Source organism: Antechinus flavipes, chromosome 5 (assembly GCF_016432865.1).
Source record: "Antechinus flavipes isolate AdamAnt ecotype Samford, QLD, Australia chromosome 5, AdamAnt_v2, whole genome shotgun sequence".
NCBI classification, from domain to species: Eukaryota; Metazoa; Chordata; class Mammalia; order Dasyuromorphia; family Dasyuridae; genus Antechinus; species Antechinus flavipes.
The window spans coordinates 257,270,732-257,292,814 of NC_067402.1; the positions used below are offsets into that span (position 1 = coordinate 257,270,732).

Consider the following 22,083-nt stretch of genomic DNA (forward strand, 5'->3'; position numbering starts at 1 on the left):
AAAGAAAAATTGACTAAATTACCTTCAACTTCTCCTTTTCTGGATCTGAAATTGGAGATGCCTGTGAAGGCTTTATTTTTTCAAAATCTGTTCAAAGAAAGGACAATGTTAGGTACAAAAAAATACAATGCTAGGATGCCAATTTACATGATGTAACCATTCATTCTACTTAAACTCAATATAAAGAATTTTCAAAAGTTGATACAATGGAAATTTTTTTACAGTGTTAGGCCTTCAACATAACTTTCTGGCCACATTTTATCCTATATTGGTATTAAAAGTGTGACTACTGTATGCTCATTAGATGCAGATAACTATGGGAAGCCAAATTTTGAGAATTTTGTATATGGAGTTGGTATTCCTAGGCACAGAGGCAAAATTCTTACAACTGAAGAATATAGTAGCAATTTTGTTTTTTGTAAATAGTATCTTGTGATTTCATTGTTCTAGGAACTTCATTGAGGAAACTACCTCATAGTAGGGACTCAGTAGAGATCCCATTCAAGATCTACAGCATAATTTCACCCCCTTCTCCCCAATTCCTCTCTTCCCCCCTTCCTCCCCACCACCCAATCCCTAACTCCTTAAAGAGGAGAGAATGAAGGATACCAGAGACACATAGCTGTATGGTGATCAAAAAGCCTAAAGAAAAGAGCCTCTTATAAAAACCTAGCTCACAAATTATCAAAAAACCTAAAGAAAAGACTTTTATAAAAACCTACCTCACAAATTTAAGAAAACAACAAATTCAGGAATGATTTAGATGTGAAATAAAACTGAAAATAAGTTAGGAATAAGAGGTCAGGAACTAGATGCTTTTGATGCTGAATTAAAAAAAAAAAAAAAAACTTAGCAAATATTAGGTTCTGAAGGAGCTCTAAAAAAGAGAACTGATTTTGACCATAAAGATAACAGAAAATAAACATTCAATTATAGGAGCCAAAGTAATTGTAAAGACAGCACATACAGAGATAATTATAGGTCTCCAAATACTAAAAATATCAAACACTGAATACCATATTGCATTAATATATGAAAACCACCTAGAAAACAAATGTATCCATAGATCACCTCTTTAGCAAAATCTCTACAGTTTTCTGTAAACACTTAAAATTTCAAAATATGAACTAGTCAAGTTTGACAATTACAATAAATTTTTATAAGAGAATGCCTCTTAAAACCAAAGTCTTTTTAAATACAAAGGAATGCCTAGCAAAATAAACTAAGATTATTCATCCATTATAAAGAACATAAAAATGTCTTGAAGCTCGTGTAACCCAAAAAAATCTTGCAAGATGGCCTAATTGGCGATGAAAAAAGGCAGATCATCACATCAACAAGAACTTTTTGAAGTACTGCTTACAAAAAAAGAAACCAGAAATGAGCAGCTGATACTCCAAGTAACCACATCAAAGGCAAACACAATTGTCAAGAAAAACTTTGAAATGTTAAAAATGAATTGTGAGTGGTAAAAGAAAAGAATGAGAATGACTTGGAGGAAAAGATTTTAGAGAAACTTGAACAGTAAAGGGAAAGTGTCAAGTACTTTAAGTACATGTTTTTAGGAGCCACAATCCTAGAAAGGAGTCAGTACAACATCTTCATACACCATATATCCATATACCAATGGACACACAATATACCAAATGGTGTCAAGAGCCTAATGATACAAGTGGGGCAATTTGATCTTAGAATTAACAAGAAGGCCCATGATTGGTTCATGGCTTTAGAGAGGGAAACCAATGAAGCAGAACTTAAGAGTGCCTTCATAAAAGTAAACTAAAACAAGTCTAATACTCAGCAATAATATATTCAGCATACATTCATTACCAGAAACATTTTCCCCTTCAATTTCCTCTTGACTAGTTCCTGCTCGATGAATTAATTTGGTCTTTGTCTTCTCTACATGAGTGGTTAACCTGAAACACAAGAAGGATGATATAGGAAAAACTAATAGAAAAACATACAGAGGAGTTCTTATAATACTTAGGGTATTGTTCTAATACTTAATTTTAGATGTAAGCAGGAATATAGAATATGCAGGACTATGCATAGGATCTAGTAGCAAAAGACTATATTGTTCAGTTGTTTTCAGTACTCATAACTCCTCAGGACCCCATTTGGAATTTGGCAAAGATACTGGAGTAGTTTTTCATTTCATGGAAACAGGCAAATAGGGTTAAATAACTTGTCCAGGTTCATACAGCTAGTAAGTGTCCAAGGCCAGATGTGAACTCAGCATTTTATATACTGCACTACTCAGATGTCCAAATGTAGCAAAAGGACTTAGGATTCATTATCTATAAAGTATATCATGGAGCCAAAATTGGTGCAAGTCAGAGTAGGTTGCAAAGAGGAAGAAAAAGATTTCTAATAACTAGACAAAACAGGAACAGTACACTGGGTGGAAATTCAGGATATATATTTCTTGGTTTGCTGCTCTCTCTCTCTGCTGCTTCCCTTAGGAGGTGCTTAAGATCAGTGGCCCTCTGGATTTATTGCAGGATTCATAGCTATAGCATTACATTGAAGCAACAGAATTGGATATTTTTTTCTTCCTTTAAAAAAAAAAAATATCATGGATAAGGGCACAGAATTCTATCTTATATGTTATAGTTCTCCCTTAAGGATCTGCTCTGAGCCAGATATCTTCCGAGAAGTTTTTAAGAGTCTCAGTCTTAGGGTATAATTAAGAAAAAAAAGTTAGAAGATTTACTATATGGAGAGCATTATGCTGTAAAAACTACCAGCAGTTGCAAGGAGGCATAACATTAAAGTATAGATTTCCCAAAGAAAATATTTATAGATTTTTATTATTTCTAGATCTAGTCAAGGAAAAGTTCAATATGCAGAGTAGAAAAATAAGATTATAAAAGTAATCTAAAGTCCTTTCCTGATAGTGAGAATTCCTTGCCTGATTTTCTTGATCCTGATTATATTACTACGTTTGTTGCAAGGAGGTTCTCCTGGCACCTGTGTAAACGAGAGGGGCTAAAAAACCAGAAGGCCCAACAAGGCAAAAGGAGAGAAGAGCTCATGCCATTCTGAGCTGATAGAATTCTGGGTATATGAGCCACAATGTCCAGCCACAGGACTGTTCTAACTATTCCCTGAACATGTTCCACATTCCCCATCTCAACAGTTTTCCTCATGATGCCCCCTCAGCTCTAAAATCCTTTACTCATCATACCAACCTGTTGGAATCCTACCCATTCTTCAAGGTTTAATATCCCTTGTCCATGGCTCCTTTATCCTTCCTCCATTAAGTGCTCAAATGCTTTACTTGTGCTTGTTTTATCTTTATCACACCTTACCCTATTATGCAGGAAACTCTCAAATCACTGACAGAAAAGATTATAATTTGTCATTTTCTATCTCCCACAAGGCTTAGTAGAATATCCTATTCCTGGCAGCTGCAAAATGTTTGTTGAATGAAGAAACATCAGAAAAATAAATAGAAACAACAGTGAGGGTCTCATGATTTTTTTTTTTTTTTGAAAACTTGAATTTCATGACAATGACCATGGTAGAATGAGGTAATGAATAAAATTCAATTTCCATTTGATATTTTAAATAAATCCTGTAGTTAAATTTTTTAGAAGAAATCTTGACTAGCCCCATTGGCAACAGCAGAAACAAACAACAGTCACTGTCTAACAGGGATATCAAATCCCTGTTGTTCAGAGGATCCAAACCATGTCATTACTGTAGCTACTTGATGGAACATATTCACATCTTTAAAAGTAATGAAGGAAGCAAGCCAGTCTTCAGAAACCTTCTCTTACCTTGTGTCAATGACTGATTTCAAACTCTGCCTTTCAGCCTGTTCCAGCTGTAGATTTCTGCTTTCAATCAGATGCATTCTCTTTCTCATCTCTTCCAGCTCAGCTGTTAGCTTCTCAACTGCTATCTCCAAGTCATTTTTTTCCATCTGCAGTGTCTCAGAAGTTTCTACCTTCTATCAGAGAAGTGATTAATGAGGATATTAGGAGTAATAAATACTGTTAAGAGTGGTCACAAGGTTGATAATTTAGAAGGGCAAAAGTTGTCTTTTCAAGCTGAACTCCCATATTCCTACACTTGTGACCTAACCATGACCAAAAACCATGTTGACTAAACATTTAATAGAGTATATTTCAGCTACTAAACATTCAAAAAATTGGATTATTTGATTATCCCTACAGAATAACCTTTCTGGCATGTGATATCTAGTGTTTTATAATATTTTCCCTTGCGATATTAAAAAAAAAAAACCTCCTAATTTTCCAGAACAAAATGGGAAACCACATTATTTCAGATAAACATTTAGAAGCTTAAAATATTAAAGTCCCCATAAATGTTAGTCCAAAACTTGAGGTATTTAGAAGACTTGTAAAAATAAAGCAGACTGACTTGGGGATAAACTCAGGTACAAAATGGAAAAAAGTAAATCATTTTCCTAACCAAAAAAATGTGATGAGTAATAAATGTTTTTGATGTCAGCATAATTTTGTATTTAATGCTTTAGCAGAAAAAAAAAAAAAAACATCACTAGCATTGAAATTTTCTCTTAGAACTGCTATTCATTTATGTGGAACATCAAGATTCCAAAAAACTCCCTCTGCTTTGGGTCAGTCTTAGAGATAAGTTATATCCATTTGTCTAATGCAAGAAAAAATTCATGGCTGGAAAATTAAAAAAAAAAAGGCTTCATTAATTCTAGTACTAGTATCTCAGAGAGGAGAGTTTAATGAAATATAGCACAGACTTATAAATATACTATATCTCCTCACATTATTACTCCAAATAATTTACAGCAAAGTTCAACCCTCTTGACTCCAGGGACCACATGAAGAGGCAAGTAGGATAGAGAAAAGCACTGGGTTTGGAAGTCAATCTCAATTCAGTGACGAGCCATACAACCCTGAGCAAGTTATGTTACCTCTTTGAGACTCATTTTCCTCAACTATGAAATAAAGGAGTTTTGTTAGATGATCTAATCTGAAATTATGATTCCACTATTCCAAACAAGGCTATGAGGATAAGTGCAGGGAATATAATGACAAAATGAGGAAACAACCCCTGCCCTATGGAGCTTATATAAATGAACACAATATGAGTGAGTGCGCAAAAATAAGTGTATACAAAATATATTCAAGATAAACAGGGCAATTGTGGGAGAGAAGTACCAAATAGATATATAAGATAGAGACTATTTAAGGTGAATCCTGCAAGAAACTAGGAATATTCAAAGTCCAAAGAAGGGGTGCATGGTTCATTCCTCTCCTGGGATACTCTGCCCCACTCCAGTCGTACCATGTGTTTAGAATGTCCTCTAGTGCCTTCTTTTAAAATGTTATATACATTCAACCTATATCAATTCTAGGAAAAATCCTTTATGAATGTCATTGTTCAGTCCTTAAGAGTATTAATGACCATCTCCCTTTGGAAGTCTTTCCTCTAACATGACATTGTAAAAAATAATTCTCTACTGAATTTATCACATGATATTGTCACTATCTATGTATCTCCTCTCCTGAAGACTGGGATAATAATATATTAAAAATTTGTATCTCTCCTGCCCTCACAAAGGATTCTGAACATAGCAGGTTCCTAATAAATACTCATTGTTTCATTGACTGTATAGTTAACATTTCAAAAGTCTCTAAACATACTAGGTATTTAATAAATGCTTGTATTGTATTATATGTTATCAAGATTCCACTCTAGCACAATGAATCTTTCAGGAAAATCCTTGTGGACTTCAGCTATTGGGCTCAAATCACAAAATAATTTCTACAATGGGAAAAGGAATGGAAAGAAAAAAATGTCTCATCATCCAATTGTAGTCCATGAAAGTGAAGATTCCTCCAGGTCTCTCACTTTTACAACCTACTGTGAAGGAAAAGGAAATGAAGGATTCTACTGACACTTAAATATTTTTTGAAGGCTTAGATAACTAAAGTTTTTGTGAAAATTAGGAACAAAAGTTGTATAGATAATATAGAAACATCAGAAAAAAACAGATATAAGATGCATCAACATTATCGCCCATATGTTAAGATTCTTAATTTTAGTCTAGCCACTTTAAAAAAATTAATAACTATTTCAATATAAAAAGTTTTCTTTCTAAAAATGTGTGTTTTATTTTATGCATTTAAAAACACTATTATTAGAAGATGTCCATGAGTTTTACTAGATTGTCAAAGGGAATCATGATGCCAAAAATAGCTAGGAACTCTTTAGTTAAGAGGAACAGAAATTAAGTAAAAACTCCCATCGTATCATGCCCTTGGGTGTGAACTGTGAAAACTTCCTTTGCTATTTATAACAGGGCATCTCACTGAATATGTACTTCTTTTTGTTCAAGAATTTAAAAATCTGTCATAAAAAGCCCAAAAATATAGTTATAATAAATAAAATTATCCATACTTTTTTAAGTTCTTTATGAAGACTGTCAATTTCAACCATGACATTCTCTGGACCTTTAGCATTAAACTCATATTGCAAGCTCAGTTGACGTCCAAGATGAAGCTTCAATTTTTCTAATTCACTCTAAATTTTAAAAGTGTACATCAAAAAAAAAAAAGGGGAGGGGGAATAAATGAACATGAATAAATTTCTTATAAGTTCAATACAAAATGTTTTAGAGACTACATTTATATGATTCAAAGTAAAATATTTTGAAGCCCTCTTCTATTATGCTATAACAAATATGAAATCTACATGGATCTACTTACTCAGTCCCATGTTCTTGTTCCAGCCGATCCAATTTTATACTCACCCTTGTTATTCATTCTTACTCCAAAATCACACTTAACTAGGATTTTGTACACCAGAGTCTCATAGTATTTATATAAATGACTAATGAATTAAAAAAAAAAAAGCCCAACATGCTTTTATAAAGGATAAAGTAACGCAGTACAATTACAACTTTTCTAACATATTTTACAAGCTTTCCACAGAACCAATAACTATTAAAATATAAATGTTACCTTCAAATTTTTATTTTCAAGTTCAAGAGCAGACATTTTCTCACTTGTCATTATTCCGGATGCTTGTTTCAAATATTCATTTTCTTTCTGGACTTTATCGACAACTTTTTTCATTAAACCTATAGTTTTTTCTAGTTCAGGAATTGTCTTGCCACTTCTTCCAGACTACACAAAAAATTGTATGGAATTACTATATTAGAATATTGCTAGAAACAATACTTTTGTAAATTAAATAAAAGATTCAACATTACAAAAACACACAATGGGAAAGTTTCTATACTTAAAGAGAGTATATGTTATTTTATTTGAATGCCATAACACTAGACACAGTGTTCACTATGCAGACTCAGAAATTTCTCGCCTAATCCAGGAGAGCAGAGTCTATGTGATCTCTAAGTCCTAGAGAAAGATCAGTTATGCCAGAATATGAGTGGACTTTTTAAATTAAAAAATCTAAAAACTGGATTTGGACAGACTTAAGGAAAATGGCCTGATACACTTTATACAGGGAGACCACTTAGTGTCATAGAGAGAATGCTGAACTTGGAGTTCACAAAGCCTGGGCTTGAACACTACCACTGACAGTTTTGTGACTACAAGCAAAGTCATTGGACTCTTAGCAATAGAAAATAATAATGACAATAATGGTATCTTGCATTTGTATAATTTTAAGTTTTGTAAAGCGTTTTATGAGTTGTCTAACTTGATTCTCACAACAATCCTGACAGGTATTATCACCCTTTTGCAGAATACAGAACTGAGGCCCCAGCAGAGAAGCTGAATGATTTGTTTGAGGTGACACGGCCACATTCAGAATCAGGTCTTCCTGACTCCATACTCTGCACTGGCCACTGGGTTGCCTTGCTGACTCACTTGAGCCTGTTTTCTCTTTTGTAAGTGGGGAATATCATACTGGTTGATACCCCAGCAAAGGAATAAATATAAAGCCCCTTGAAAAAATCCTATACAAGTGCCAGTTCCTATTATTGTTGTTAATGAATGTTCCCTTGGTCCGATGAATGATCACAAAGGATGCAAATGCAACTTAAATCTAGTCACTGAAACGCATTTCTTCAACATTTCAAGGCATTGAAATTCTGCCAATAGGAGATGCCCTGCTCCACCCAGAAGAGAGCCCCTTATCACTTCACAGCAGATTGTCTTTAAAACATTCTGAGACTGAACATGTCATCATCTTGCAGGTGACCCGAAGACAAGTCATTTGAAATTTAGCAAGGCTGGTCCTCAGATATAAATCATATTGTCAGACCTCCATTAAAAAGTCTCTTTGTCAGACCCCCCTGAAGCTTAAGTTCCACCAGCATAAAAGCTCTCCTCTGTCTTCTCATGTGATTAGGCCTCAGAGCAGGACTTCAGGGGAGATATATCTGTGCAACTATAAAAAGAGGTTGTCCTGGGCCTATCGTACCAATCCACCCTATTACATTTTACATTCTAAAAAGAGATAAACAGGAAGTCATGACAACTAGGCTGTTTGTTCGAGTGAAACTGCCTGGTCTTACAGTACCCTGGTAATCCTGTTCCCTGAGCATCATTTACTCAGCACTCACTGTGGGATTATCCACTGTGGTATCGTACTTGGGAACATAAAAAGGAAAAGGACAAATGTCTTGAGAAGAGGGTCCTTATCTCCAGAACTTCTGCACTGCTGCTTCTATCATACATGTTTTATCTTATTAACAATACTTACTACAACTCTACTCCATGGGTGGATTCTATTGGTATTAATTATTATAAGACCCATTTCCAGATGAGACAACCGAGCCTCAGAAAGGTTCTAATTTGTCAACAGTTACATTTCTATGTCTCTGGTAAAGGATTTGACTCTATCTCTATTCTGACTCCTGTGTATCAGTGGTGAGAAACACCTTTGTAATATTCTTCTCTAAAATATAGTATTATCTGGAAGCAGGTTTCTTGGGGAGCTTCTGGAGACAGACTTAGTTTCAATAATCACCTCAAATTCAGCCAGGAGTTAAAGTCCAAATCCTTTATTTTTTCCTTTAAAATCTTGTCTCCTTCCTGGGGCCCAGTTAGCTTTAATAGAGGCCTATATCTCTTCTTGGTTCCCAGAGCTCCTGCCACTAGTCCTTTGTCTCTGCCAGCTTCTGCCTCTAGCTCCCTCTGAATGTCTCCAGCCAGCACAAAGGTGAAAGATAGAATGAATCTGTCTCCTCCTCCGAGACCTTCTAATGGGTTTCTCTTCTTTGGTCCTGAGAGCTCCTCCTTATATATGCCCTCTTAAAGGTGTGAATTTTGTGGAATTATAGTAAGTACTAAGTACATGTAAATTAGAGAATCATTATCTCATCAGTTCCACTAACTTGGCACCTTGTAAGAATCCTAACACATCTTTAAAGAGCAATATAACAACAGATAAAATTGAATAGTAAATAAAATAGGTATATACATGTGTAAAACTCTGTCAATGGAAACCTTCTCCATCAGGAATGGGAAGAGATTCGTGACTTGGCAGAAAGTTGGAAGAAAAATGTATCAAATGGAAGAGAAAGCACCCAAAGTTGTTAAGATAGAAATGAGCAGAGCAGAGGTCTTAAATGCTGAAGAGTTTGGATCCAGCTTTGGGTCAGACTAGATGACCTCTGAGGTCTCTGAGATCATGTCCAGCACAGGGCAGGTGGAGCAGCTTTATTATTAGAACAGTTGTCTAGTCTGAAGAGAAAATAGAATGTGCTACCCTTCTGACATGATCTCAGCATTTTACATGCTAGAATGAGAATTTTAGGTTTGACCTACTTATTCAAAGAAACAGTGACAGTAAGTCATGTTTTTATATTGTGAAACAGACAAAGCAATTTATTTTATGGAAAGGATCATTTTGCTGAAAAGAAGCTAAGGAGGGCATTAGCCAAAGACCATCTTTTTAAGTAATTTATATGAAGAAATGTTTTTCTCCTTTTCAGTTCAGAAATCCTAAAAGGACAAGGTCATAACATAGATATATTAACTTACCCCTCTAACTTGGCCAAGTTTTCGTTCAATTTCTGCTTTCTCTTTCTTCAGAAGTTCACACATTTCTTTCATATCACTCACCTGACTCTAATGAAATAAAACAACAAAATAACATCATAAAACCTTAAAGGAAATTTTCCCTGGATTGTAACCCCTCCTTAACTATCATCATAATAATGAGTTTTTTCCTGCAATACAAAAATTTTTATAGCAGACAAGACTGTTTTCAACTATTTTACAAAATATCATATAAGAGGGGTGATACCATTCTGCTTGGACTTAGAAAACAAAGCTAAAGGAAGATATATTTCTGAACAAAATGACTTCTAAATAATTACAGTCCAAATAGACCAGCTCATGAAATAGTAAATTTCTTATGATAAGAGGTTTCAAATATATGCTGAACTTGTTATGGAATGCTATGGGGGCAATGGTAGGGATATTAACAGTTTATCACTCTAAGATACTATGAATTTACAAAGTCTACAAATTTTGAAAAGAAAAGATGAGCATAGTATTTTATTTTAACCTATTAGTCTTCTAGCAAATCCAACAGATCCAAAAGTTAGTCTCCATACTTTTATAGCAATCTTAGGAATTGAAAGAAATAATGAATTCCTATTTGATTTAATTCAGTAATTCAACAAACATCTTAAGTGCCAGTCTATCTATAAGCTAAGAGAACTACATTACTATATTGGTATGTTATACTGATACACTTGAATTTCTAACACAAATTATAATTCATTGAAGTTTTTGAAATAGCACTAACCCAGAAGATTACCAAGTTAAATCAATCAATAAACATTTTTGTTTAGTTTGCTTTCTCATTTACTGACCAGGAATAATCTTGCAAAGAATTGCTTAAATTTATATCCAACTATAGCATTTAGAGGCTGGAAAATCTAATAATTCATTTGTTATATGAAAAAAATAGTTTAAAAGGTAGCAGAGACAAAAAGGAAACTACATATTAGCAGATAGATTTAGATTAGGAAAATCACAGATTTAAATAAATACCAGTATATACCTGGTGATATTTACAAAATATAATTTCTTGCAAATGAGTATACTCTTATACTACAATATATCAACTCTTAATAAAGGTGTGAATTTTCTTATATTCGAAAGTGATAATCAACACCCACACACCCCCCAGACACCCACACCCACACCTCCCTCCCCCCCACACACAGAGTACACATTTATCAGCAAATTGAAATGGTTATAATTAAGGATTTTTTATTTTTATTTCTTACAAGCTAAGATGATATACAACAATAGAAAAAACAAAGATTTTGTGAGTATATTTCTAAAATATAGGGAAATGTACCTTTAGCCTTGGTAAATCTTTATTTGCTTGTTCAAGCTGAAATCTTAGTTCAATGTTTTCAGATGAGACTTTCAGGTTTTCCTTCTGAAGCAACTGTTCTCTGTTAGACTTATCACCCAATTCTGTTGGCTTCAGAACATAAAATAGGAAGAAATGTTTCATAAACTCATACTGCAGAAGAAAATACCTACTCTAAAAGGGGATCTTTATGAAAAGAAGGCAGATAAATTATAGAAGATTCAGGGAAAATCAAAGTAAGGAAATGGAAAAAAAGGATTTCTAAATGAGTTGATTTCTTTAGATTCTAGAAAAAAATTATCTTAAATTATGTAAGGAGTCATCAGATCAGGTTTTTATCCTGTAGGAGTGAAAGATGAAACACCACAACAGAATGTCCATTATTGTCATTGTTTAGCAAGTAAAAATAACTGCAAGTCAATAATCTTCCATTAAGCTGAGTACTTAAAGGCTGGGCACTGACTTGGCACTGGGGATTCAAAGACAAAAAATCCAATAGTTCTTGTGCTCAGAATTAACTTGGTACTGGAAAGGCAACAAAATTACAACATAATTGGGGGAAGGAAAACATTAATTGAGGGAAAGGTATCAGAGAGAAGGTAGCACAGGAGCTAAGGCTTGGGGAGTCAAGGATTTAGAGAGGATGAGGGATTGCAGTCTTGGCATGAGGGAAAGCTTCTGTTAAGAGAAGTAAGTCAGGAGATGAAAGTGCATAGAACCTGAGGGAAAGCAGCTAATGCCAGATACCAAACACATGAATTGTGTCTATTCCTACTTCTGGAGTATCTGTTAAGGTGAAAAAATGGTGGATTTTTCTATAGGAAGTTGTTAAGACAGGGAGAGTGTTTAATACTACCAAATGGCTGGTTAACATCAGAAAATTGCAAAGAGCTCAATTCTATCTCATCTGGACTTTTCTTCTTCTATACTACAATGCAAACACTGTACCTTCAACTATTTCTTCATAAATGATTATTATCCCAACACAAAGGATGAAAAAAAGGTACATGTGATAAAGATAATCATGTTGTAATCAGATCTATAAAGTAGTGTTGCTATGAATTATCCACATCCACAGTAACGACGTTATTGTTAATACTGTTTACCACTCTGTTTTGAATTGGCATTTCCTGTAATGGTGGTTCATTAATAATTTCATCTGTTGAAATAGTAATTTTCCTTGGAAATTTCTATTGTGGCTTGAGACATCAAACTGCTTTCTGAATATATACTAACACTAAAAAAACTGAAGCTAGGTATATTAGAAATTTCAACTAAAAATAAATTTTAGTTCCTGCCATGCTAAAAAAAAAATTGCTATTTTCTGGAAAATAATTAAATTAAACTACAAGCTTGGAAAGAAGTATAGCTACACAAATATCCAAAATCAAGAGTGAAAAGAAGACATTCTATATATTTCAGTATCATACCACCCATCTCTGCTAAGGACTGCCTCTGTTATCAAACCTGAGCAATTTTCCCAGAAGATGTTTGGCTTAATCTGATCCTCTCAATATCATTTTCTGCCTGTATATTCTCTTTGCAAAGTGGATTTACACCATCTTTTGCTTCAGCATTTTCACCCTCTCCTGTAGCAGGTTCTTCTGGGTCCAACAGATATCTGTCTCTCATCTTTTCTGTGTTTCCTTGTGCACATTCAATCATTTCTGTTTTCTCTTCTTGACTTCCATGTACTCCATTTCCATCTCTGTAACAGCCTTGATTCAGTTTTTCCTTCTCTCCATCTGGTTCACTTTCAAAATCAGGTGTAAAATGTTCCAGGTCAGCATCAGTTTGCCTGAATGGATTTAACAGACTGCACTCCCTAGGATCAGAGGGCTTCAATGAAGTAGGTCCCAGAGCCTCATCCAGCTTGGTGCTTGCATCAACACACTGACTACAGGGCAGTTCACTTCTAGGTATCTGATGGGACTGATCATTCAAGCTTTCATTGCCAACTCTTTTCTTGATATTTTTAACTGAGAAAACTGTTACAGATTTTTTTTTGTTCCCAAATAAACTTTTCTTTTTGGGAAAGACAAAAAACTTGTGTTTACCAGTTTGAGTAGCAAGAGAGGAGACAGTGTTTATATTACATGCAGAACTCTGCTTTAAAGAAAAAGACAAGATGAAGCATGAAAAAAAGATAAAGAAAAAAAGGATAGAAAAGAAACCTGTACTGAATGTTTTATATTAAGGCTTTCCCAAATAAATATACATTTTTTGAGTCATTTTTAAAGAAAAAAAAACAGGCACCTACTAAGTTCATTTGTTGGAAATGATGGTGCCTAATTTTTTCTACTTTATCACTCTGCTTCTTAAGCACACAGACACACAGACACACACACATACATACACACACACACGAACAATTTCAATGATAATAGGAAAAGCAAGCCATACTAGACATTCATAATGAATAGGAATGCATAGTGGGTCTTAAACTTTTGCCAGTATTGGACAAGAAACAAATCACTTGAGTTAATATTTATCAGATATCATGTTTATTTATAAACTAACTCTCTGAAATGAAAGAAAAGAACCAAAAAGAAAGATAACTAGCAGGATTCTTAAGCAAACTGAAATTTTAGCAAGTGATTCCTATTTTACCAACTGATATTTAACAAAATAAAATCAGACTTACTGAATGCTTAGAAAATGCATCTTTTAAAGAAAGCTGTTCCTCTAAAGAATGAAGCTTATCCTGAAGATATCTATTTTGTAAATGTAAGTCTTCTATGACAGAATCTCGAGGAAGAGCTTGATGCATCCTGCAAGGAGTCAGAAAGGGGAAAAGTTTACATTTTAGATAAAATCACAACTTTCTAACGATTGCTACCTAGCACAGCTATGTTAAAAAGTCATGCTCATATACTCCAAGGAGGAACCCAAAGACATAAATGGCCCCATATAAACCAAAATATTTGTGGCAACAGTTTTTGTAGTTATCAAGAACCACAACCAAAGCAGCTGGTTATCAACTAAGGCAGGGCTAAATGAACATAATGCAATAGTACTGGACCACAAGAAATGGCCCTCTAAAATGAAATTCACAGACTGAGAGGGGCAAATGAGCTTTGATATGGAAAGAATTCATGAACTGTATATAATATACAAGATGAGGAAAAGGTTTTTTAATTGCAAACTTGAAAGTACAACAAAAATGTCAGTTAACAGTATTATGCTTTAAGTAGGATATAAGAGATCCCTGACACCTTGTCTAATTCTGCAATTCTATTATTCTAAGTGAGTTTTGACAGAAAGTTGTCATTTTAATACCAAGTAGGTGAACATATTTTAAAGATTCAGAAAAGAGTGTTATATTCAAACCTCTGAACTTCATCTAAATATTAGAAACATTCTTTAAAATAGCTTACCTCATGTGGCCTATTTCATTCTCTAGTTCATTATTTGTTTTTCTAAGTTTTTCTAATTCTTTTTCTAAATCTGAAGCATGCACTCCCATAACTCGATCAGCAGTCACACTACTTGATTTTAGTTTCTTCTGCAATGTGATTTTATCTTTATCAGACCTGTGGAATTTAAGATGTAAATCATTATTAATAACATATGCCTATATATATTTACTTGGAATATATCAAAGATTATATTTTATTTTAATTTATTAAAAACTGGGAATATCATTCACATAATTCTTATAAAAAACATTTAAAATACATTTCTTAAAAATAAAAAACAGCTCTAGACTACAATCAGAAAAATGATACAGATTATGTCTATTTTTAGATATCTTAATGTTATACTGTTGCTTTAAATTAATTGAAAAAATATTTTTCATATAATGAGGTTCAGAAATAAATTTAACCTTACTTGGCCAAAAGCTCTTTTACAGTATTCAACTGCTTGGTTAGAGTATCCACTTCTTTTTCTTTTTCTTTCAATCTGTTTCGCATTCCTTGAGTTTTAGCTTGCCATTTTTTACCTTCTTCCCATCTAATTAATTCTTCCTGACAGCTCTGTAAAATAACAGCAGAAAAAATATTAGATTTTATTTATATTATAAGACTGACCAAAAAAAAAAAAAACACCCTATGACATGAAAGTATCACTTTAATCCATGTGCACCTCGCAAAGATATGAGTACTTAGTAGGCAATCAATAAATATAGTGCTAGAAAAGCTTAGCTAATCCATCAATACTACTTACATTTTTTTTTTCCTTTTTTGATCACTTTTAAAACAATATCTGTCCTCTAATTATGCAGAAGATCTCCAGCCTTTCAAAAGCCGCTATGATTCAGCATACACATCCATCTACCAGGCAGTTCTTTTAGAAGCCAGGTATGGAACCTGCCTAGATCAGATGATATAAACTCATCAAGTATTTCCTTACTTACCTGAGTCATCAACTGTTTATGAGTTACTTTTGCCCTGCCCTTTCCAGCACACAGATCATTTATTTGGAAAAGAAAAAGAAGAACAAAGTATAACCTGAACTACTCTGACAGCTCTCTGCTATCAGTCAATCACCTGATCCAGTCTTACTAGAGGTCCTGTCCCTTCCACCAAGAGAGCAGAAAACCCATGATTCCATTTGGTTTTCCTTATTTTCCTTCACCTTCCCCTCATTCTGAGCTTCAGTAATCCTTAGAGAATTTCTGTAAGGTCACATCCTATAAACTGAACTCATTTCCATTCTCCTAAAAAAAAAAAAAAAGGTCACATCCCATTACCTCTCCTTTATTCCCCTTGGTGAATAAATTATTTTAAACTCCCAGTTGGTCAGTATACTGCCACTGATCTTTTCCAAGCAGTTTTTTTCTTCCTAATTGGAACTGTTTCTCTTTGCAACAGGATTTCATTCTTGAAGGTTTCCTATTTCTACCGGGCTAATCTCTTGTAGAATTTTAGTCCTGTAGATCCTATTTATCCTCCTGCATGCAAAGAAATCTGTTTCCCCGCAAATCCAGGATACATATTAAACTAGTCTCAGTTTCCTCTTCTTTTTCATTAAACACATAGGTGCTCCCCTAATATTCCTTTCATTTTCAACCATTCAGCAAGCTCCTCTCTATTAATGGGAATCAAATACAAAATAAAACTTCCCTTTTATAGTGCTTTTGAAGAAAGAAGTTATCATTAAGGGATGTCAGAAAATTATTACCTGCTTTGCTTTTGATAGAAATTAAGTTCAATCAACCATTTGGAAAAGTGAAGTTCTTTAACACTACTATATTGCATCTTTGCTAGGATTATGATCTATTTCCCAAATTAACCTATTCCTTTTTTTCTTTCAATGCAGTAGATTCCAAGGGTAATATCATTTCCATTTCTACCTGCTTTCACATTTACCCAAATGTACTCCACCATGCTTCCTCTTTCCTGTTCCTAAATTTCTCAAGTAAATGTATCTTGTTAATAGACTGCTACTGCTCTTCTCTGTTCCAATCACCTTCTAATCATCAAGGTCTGTCATTTCTTCTTTTTAAAATGTATCTGATATCTTCTGGCCTTTCCATTCACATTGCTGTCATCCCAGTCCAAATACTCATCAACTTGGATTATATAAGGGAAAATAACTCATTTCCCTAATTATTCAATTATACACACACACACACACACACACACACACACACACACACACACACACACACACATTCGACTATCACATACACCTAGAACCTGACTAATTTTCAGAAAACCCTTGTTACTCCCTATTGCATTAAGTGAAAACTTTTCTACCTGACTTCTAAGAACTTTCATAACAAACTATTCTCCTACTGCTCTTTCTACCATTTCCTAACACAACCTCCCATTCTCTAGTGGTGGGTCTATTAAACAAGTAAAATAGTGGGAAAAGTTCTACAGTCAGGATCAGATCTGAGTCTCCCCTTGTACACCTAACAGCCACATGATCATAAGCAAGATAGATAAGATCACCAAGCCTCAGTTTCTTCATCTATAACATGGAGATAATAATACCCCTACTATTTGCCTCTCACAGTTGTGACAAGGTGGGTGAACCCAGTGCCTTTACAATTACATCACCTGTTAGACTCTTAGGGCTGGAAGGGAATTGAGGATTAACTAGTATATAACACTCATTTTATGGCTGAGGAAACTGAGAAGTAGAGAGGTCAAATGAATTGCAAAAAATCAAGCATCAAATTAGTGATGGAGCCGAGATTGAGCTCTCCTCTCTCCTGCTGTCTGCCTCTTGTCTCATCAGGTAGGATGGCCCTCATCTCCTGCTCCCCCCACCCCACACCTTCCCATTCTTCCCATAGAACTTCCCCAGCTCATAGTTGTAGAGGGTTAGAACTCTGAAAAGGTATACTTAAGATATAGACAGCAGGGTGCTTATAGTTAAGCACCTACTCAGTGTGACTGATAAAATAATAATTCTCTAGTTAAACACATACTTAGTGTGATATGGTGATGTAATGGCTCTCCTAACAGTTGGGGCATGCTCAGCGATGTAATCGTATTTAAGGTATTTAAGGGTTGAGGGAACTGGGAATCTAAGACACAGAAAAGTCTCAGACACAGACACAGAGAAGATGTGGAACTCTATCTTTAACCAGCCTCATGGTAGCTCTCCTGACTTCATCACTTCTCCACCTAAAGACCAAGGCCCATCCTGAGACCTTCCAGAGAGCTAGCCCAGACATTACATTTTGGCGCCTAAATGTGGGGCCTTGAAAAGCAACGCAGGGCCCCAGACAAAAAACACTTGGGACATGATGGCTGTCGATGTTACATCCAGAGAGTCTTTAGAAGTTCAGTACTCCAACATGATCAATTAGTTGAGAAGCAACCTGATGGGGGAAAGAGATTACAATTGGGGAGAATAGAGTTGTATGCAGCTGGGACTACTGAGATACCCCCTGGAGAGGTGAAATCTGTTCCTCTCCTGCCTATAGATCCCTTGCCTCCACACACAGTAGGCTTGACCATTTATTCTCCTAGAGTGCTTACAAAACAGTGTCTATCCATACACTGATTTGGAAAACCGGAGAACATGCTCACTATATGTAAATAGCATACCACTGAAAGGGTTGGTAGACAGAGATACAGATCGCACAGTCATTAGAGGTGCCAACTGGCCCAGTCATTGGCCAAAGATTAAAGCAGACACCTATATGTCCAGCATAGAATGATCAATAGCAGCTGAATTAATACTATCCCTTTGAGATGGCTATTTGAAGGTGAAACAGGAATTTTTACTCCTTTTGCAGTAGAAAATATCTCCATCAATCTATAGGGAAGAGACATCTTACAACAGTTAGGATTACAAACAAGTACTTCAGCTTTTTAGGCAGAGCTGCTGTTGAAGGCTTGCCTGCACTCTCACCTGTTCCCATTCAATGAAAAACTGATACACTAGTATGATTAGAACAGTGGTCCTTACAAAGTGAAAAAATTCAGGCCTTATTAGATATATAATACAGAAGCAACTTGACCAAGAACATTTATAACCTTCTCTAAGTCCTTGGAATTCCCCTGTATTTGCTGTTAAAAAAAAAAAAAAAGGAAAATGGAGGATGTTGACTGATTTGAGAAAAGTATAGGAACAGATAGAAAGTGTGGGAACTCTTTAGCTTGGATTTCCAGCTCCTACTTAATTACCTAGAGAATGGCCTCTTAAGGTTATAGATGGTAAGAACTGTTTCCATTTTATAACTCTAATTAAGGAGGATATAAAAAGATTTGCCTTTTCAGTGCCCAGCGTTAACTTAGCTGAGCTTTATAAAAGATATGAATGGACAGTTTTGCCACAGGAAATGAAAAACAGCCCTAATATGTATCAAATGTATGTTGATGCTGCTCTTACTCCAATAAGAAAAGCATTTCCAAAAATTATGTTGTTACATTACGTGATGATATCTTGGAGTGTGTACCTGAGGAGCAAATGTTAGAAGCATGTCTACAAAAGACCACAGAAACACTGAGGAACTACAAATTGCATACAGCTCCAGAAAAAATTCAAAGACATGCTCCTTTTCAATATTTAGCATATGAGGTATACTCTAAGGTACTTACAGTACAACAGCTTTCTTTAAGAACAGAGAAGCTAAACACCTTAAATGACTTTCAGAAATTGACAGGAGATATCCAATGAATGCGTCCAGTGTTAGGCTTATCTACCTATCAATTACAACCATTACATGACATTTTAAGGCAAGACACTGTTTTAAACTCAACATATCAGCTTACAAAAGAAGCACAAGAAGCTTTGAGAAAGGTTGAACTGGCTTTATCTAATGTGGTTGAAAGAGTTACTCAAAAACCCTTGGAAATATAAGTTTTTGCTACGAAAGAGGCACCCACAGCAGTCCTTCATCAAGGAGACAGTGTGATAGAGTGGGTGAACCTCCCAGCACAACCAGAACAAAGCCTTACTCCTTACCCAGTGCTTGTGGTTAAATTTTTTTTTTTTTAAGGCCATTAAGGGAGCAATTATCTGGATAAGACCTGACAAGATATACATCTTTTATACCAATGCACAAATTAATGTGTGCTGCGAAACCATCCCAGATTGGCAAATTTTATTGGCCACAGTTCCAAATTTTACACACCAGTTTCCATTAAAGATAACGCGGCCATTACATAATTGGCAATAGATTTTTGAAGAAAAGGTTCCTAAGATTCCTCTTAAAGGACCAACTATCTTTACAGATGCATCCAAAGATAGCATCTGTGCTGTATACTATCATGACTTAACTATAAAGAGAGTAGTCAGAACTCCTTTTCAGTCCATTCAGCAGAATGAATTATATACAATCATTCTAGCTCTTACTTATTATCCAGGAGATATAAATATAATATCTGATTCGGCCTATTCAGTAGGTGTGGTACAAAGAATTTCCACAGCTCAAATAAAATTTGCCTCTTTAATAAATATATATATTTGTTATTATAAATTTATATATTATATATGCATATAATATATATTATAAATAAGTAAAAAAATTTTTAAAGCCTCTAATATATATCAGTTCTTTAAGGAACTTCAAGAGCAAGTAAGAAGGCATCCAGGTAAGATTTATATCGTGCATGTCCATAGTAGACTTCCAGGTCCTATTTTTGATGGAAATTCAAAGGCAGATCACCTTCTAACCATGTTAGCAAATACTCCTTTATTTCAGGCAGGCCAAAAATCTCATTCTAAATATCATCAGATTGCTCAAGCTTTACATTTACAATTTGGTATAACAAAAGAGGAAGCTACGAGCATAGTAAAAAGCCTGTACAACTTGCCTTCCTTTCCACAATCCCTCGTTCCCTCCAGGGAAGAACCCTCACTTGAGATTCAATGAAATTTGGCAAATGGATGTGACCCATTATAAATCTTTTGGTTGTCTGTCTTTTATCCACATTGTAGTAGACACCTTTTCAGAATTTACTTTTGCAATGCCAGCAGCAAAAGAGACAATCCAAGTGGTCACTGAATTCCTCATACAAGCTCTTGCAGTTATGGGTGTGCCACAAACAATAAAAACAGATAACAGACCTGCATATGCTTTTAAACATTTTGTACATTTTTATGCATAGTATCAGATTTTACACACCACTGGCATACCTTTTAATCATCAAAGTCAGGCAATAATAGAGAGGAGAAACAGAGATATTAAGATGCTCCTCCAAAAACAAAAGAAAGGGGGTTCACAGGTAACCCTAAAGAACTTCTAAATTTAGCTCTTTATACTATTAATTTTTTTTGATTTTTGATAAAGATGCACTGACTCCAGTAGATAGGTCCTCCCACTAGAAGGACAGTGTCCAGTTCCACTGTCTTTAGATAATCACCAGGTGATATGGAGAGATCCAGAAAGTGGTGAATGGAAGAGAACATATAGGTTAACTGCTTGGGAGAGAGGATTTGCTTGTATCTCTACAGATGGAGAAGGAATCAGATGGGGGCCAACAAGCCATATTTGCCTTGTCCATCAGAGAGAGATGAAGAAGAACCTTGAAACAAAGGAGAAGACCCAAGAAACATCAGGTGGTTTCATCGCTGATTGTGCCCACCACTGAAAGAGCATGGCAGTTATGGCAATTAACTCATGAACACCAAAAATTATAAATAAGACTGCTGCAGGACTTTAAAACCTGCAGGAATCATTGGATTCCCTGAGACATGATGACACTGATGCAGGACTTCAAAAGCTGGAGGTATCATTGGATTCCTTGACACATGAAATAATGAACAATAGATTGGTATTGGACTATCTCTTGGCTGCTGAAGGAAGTGTATGTATGATTGTTATTTATATACCCTTCTTTTAGGACTTATGGACATGTATATACATATTGTTTGTTATAACACTATGTTGATTCATGTTGTTTGTTACATCACTACTAGCCTATGTTATATATGTGCTTGTATAATACCTCCCATACTAATGGATTTATGTATACTTGTTTCAATTTCAGCTCAAAGGAAACCTGCTAACAATATCTGGTTTGACTCCTCATTTTCCTTTGGTATTCTCACTTCCCTTCCTGAGAAGTCAGAGAGGGCATGATTCCCTGTGTTCCAAAACAAAAGAAAGCAGGATATGTAAAGGGCCAGAACTCTGAAAAGGTATACTTAAGATACTGACAGCAAGGTGCATATAGTTAAGCACCTACTCAATGTAACTGATGAGATAATGATTCTCTAATTAAGCACATACTTAGTGTGATATAATGTGATATAGTGATATAATGGCTCTCCTATGTGCTGTAGTGATGTAATCATACTGAGGTATTTAAGGGCTGAAAGAACTGGGAGTCTAAGATACAGAAGAGTCTCAGACAC

At 34.9% G+C, this 22,083-nt stretch overlaps 1 protein-coding gene across 3 annotated transcripts in view; it reads right to left on the reverse strand.

The window, feature by feature from the left end:
* The window catches only part of CEP290 (centrosomal protein 290), a 63,697-nt gene that overhangs the window by 1,182 nt on the left and 40,432 nt on the right, over positions 1-22,083 (reverse strand). The window contains exons 13-22 of one of the 3 annotated variants that reach the window (XM_052001052.1): positions 15,151-15,296; positions 14,697-14,852; positions 13,964-14,090; positions 11,302-11,430; positions 9,969-10,055; positions 6,975-7,139; positions 6,412-6,534; positions 3,786-3,958; positions 1,822-1,919; positions 23-87 (exon numbers count right to left, since the gene is read on the reverse strand). In XM_052001052.1, coding sequence (XP_051857012.1) covers positions 23-87; positions 1,822-1,919; positions 3,786-3,958; positions 6,412-6,534; positions 6,975-7,139; positions 9,969-10,055; positions 11,302-11,430; positions 13,964-14,090; positions 14,697-14,852; positions 15,151-15,296 — 1,269 coding nt within the window. The remainder of the gene's footprint in view (positions 1-22; positions 88-1,821; positions 1,920-3,785; positions 3,959-6,411; positions 6,535-6,974; positions 7,140-9,968; positions 10,056-11,301; positions 11,431-13,963; positions 14,091-14,696; positions 14,853-15,150; positions 15,297-22,083) is intronic. The other 2 variants (XM_052001054.1, XM_052001055.1) reach the window with 2 other exon arrangements.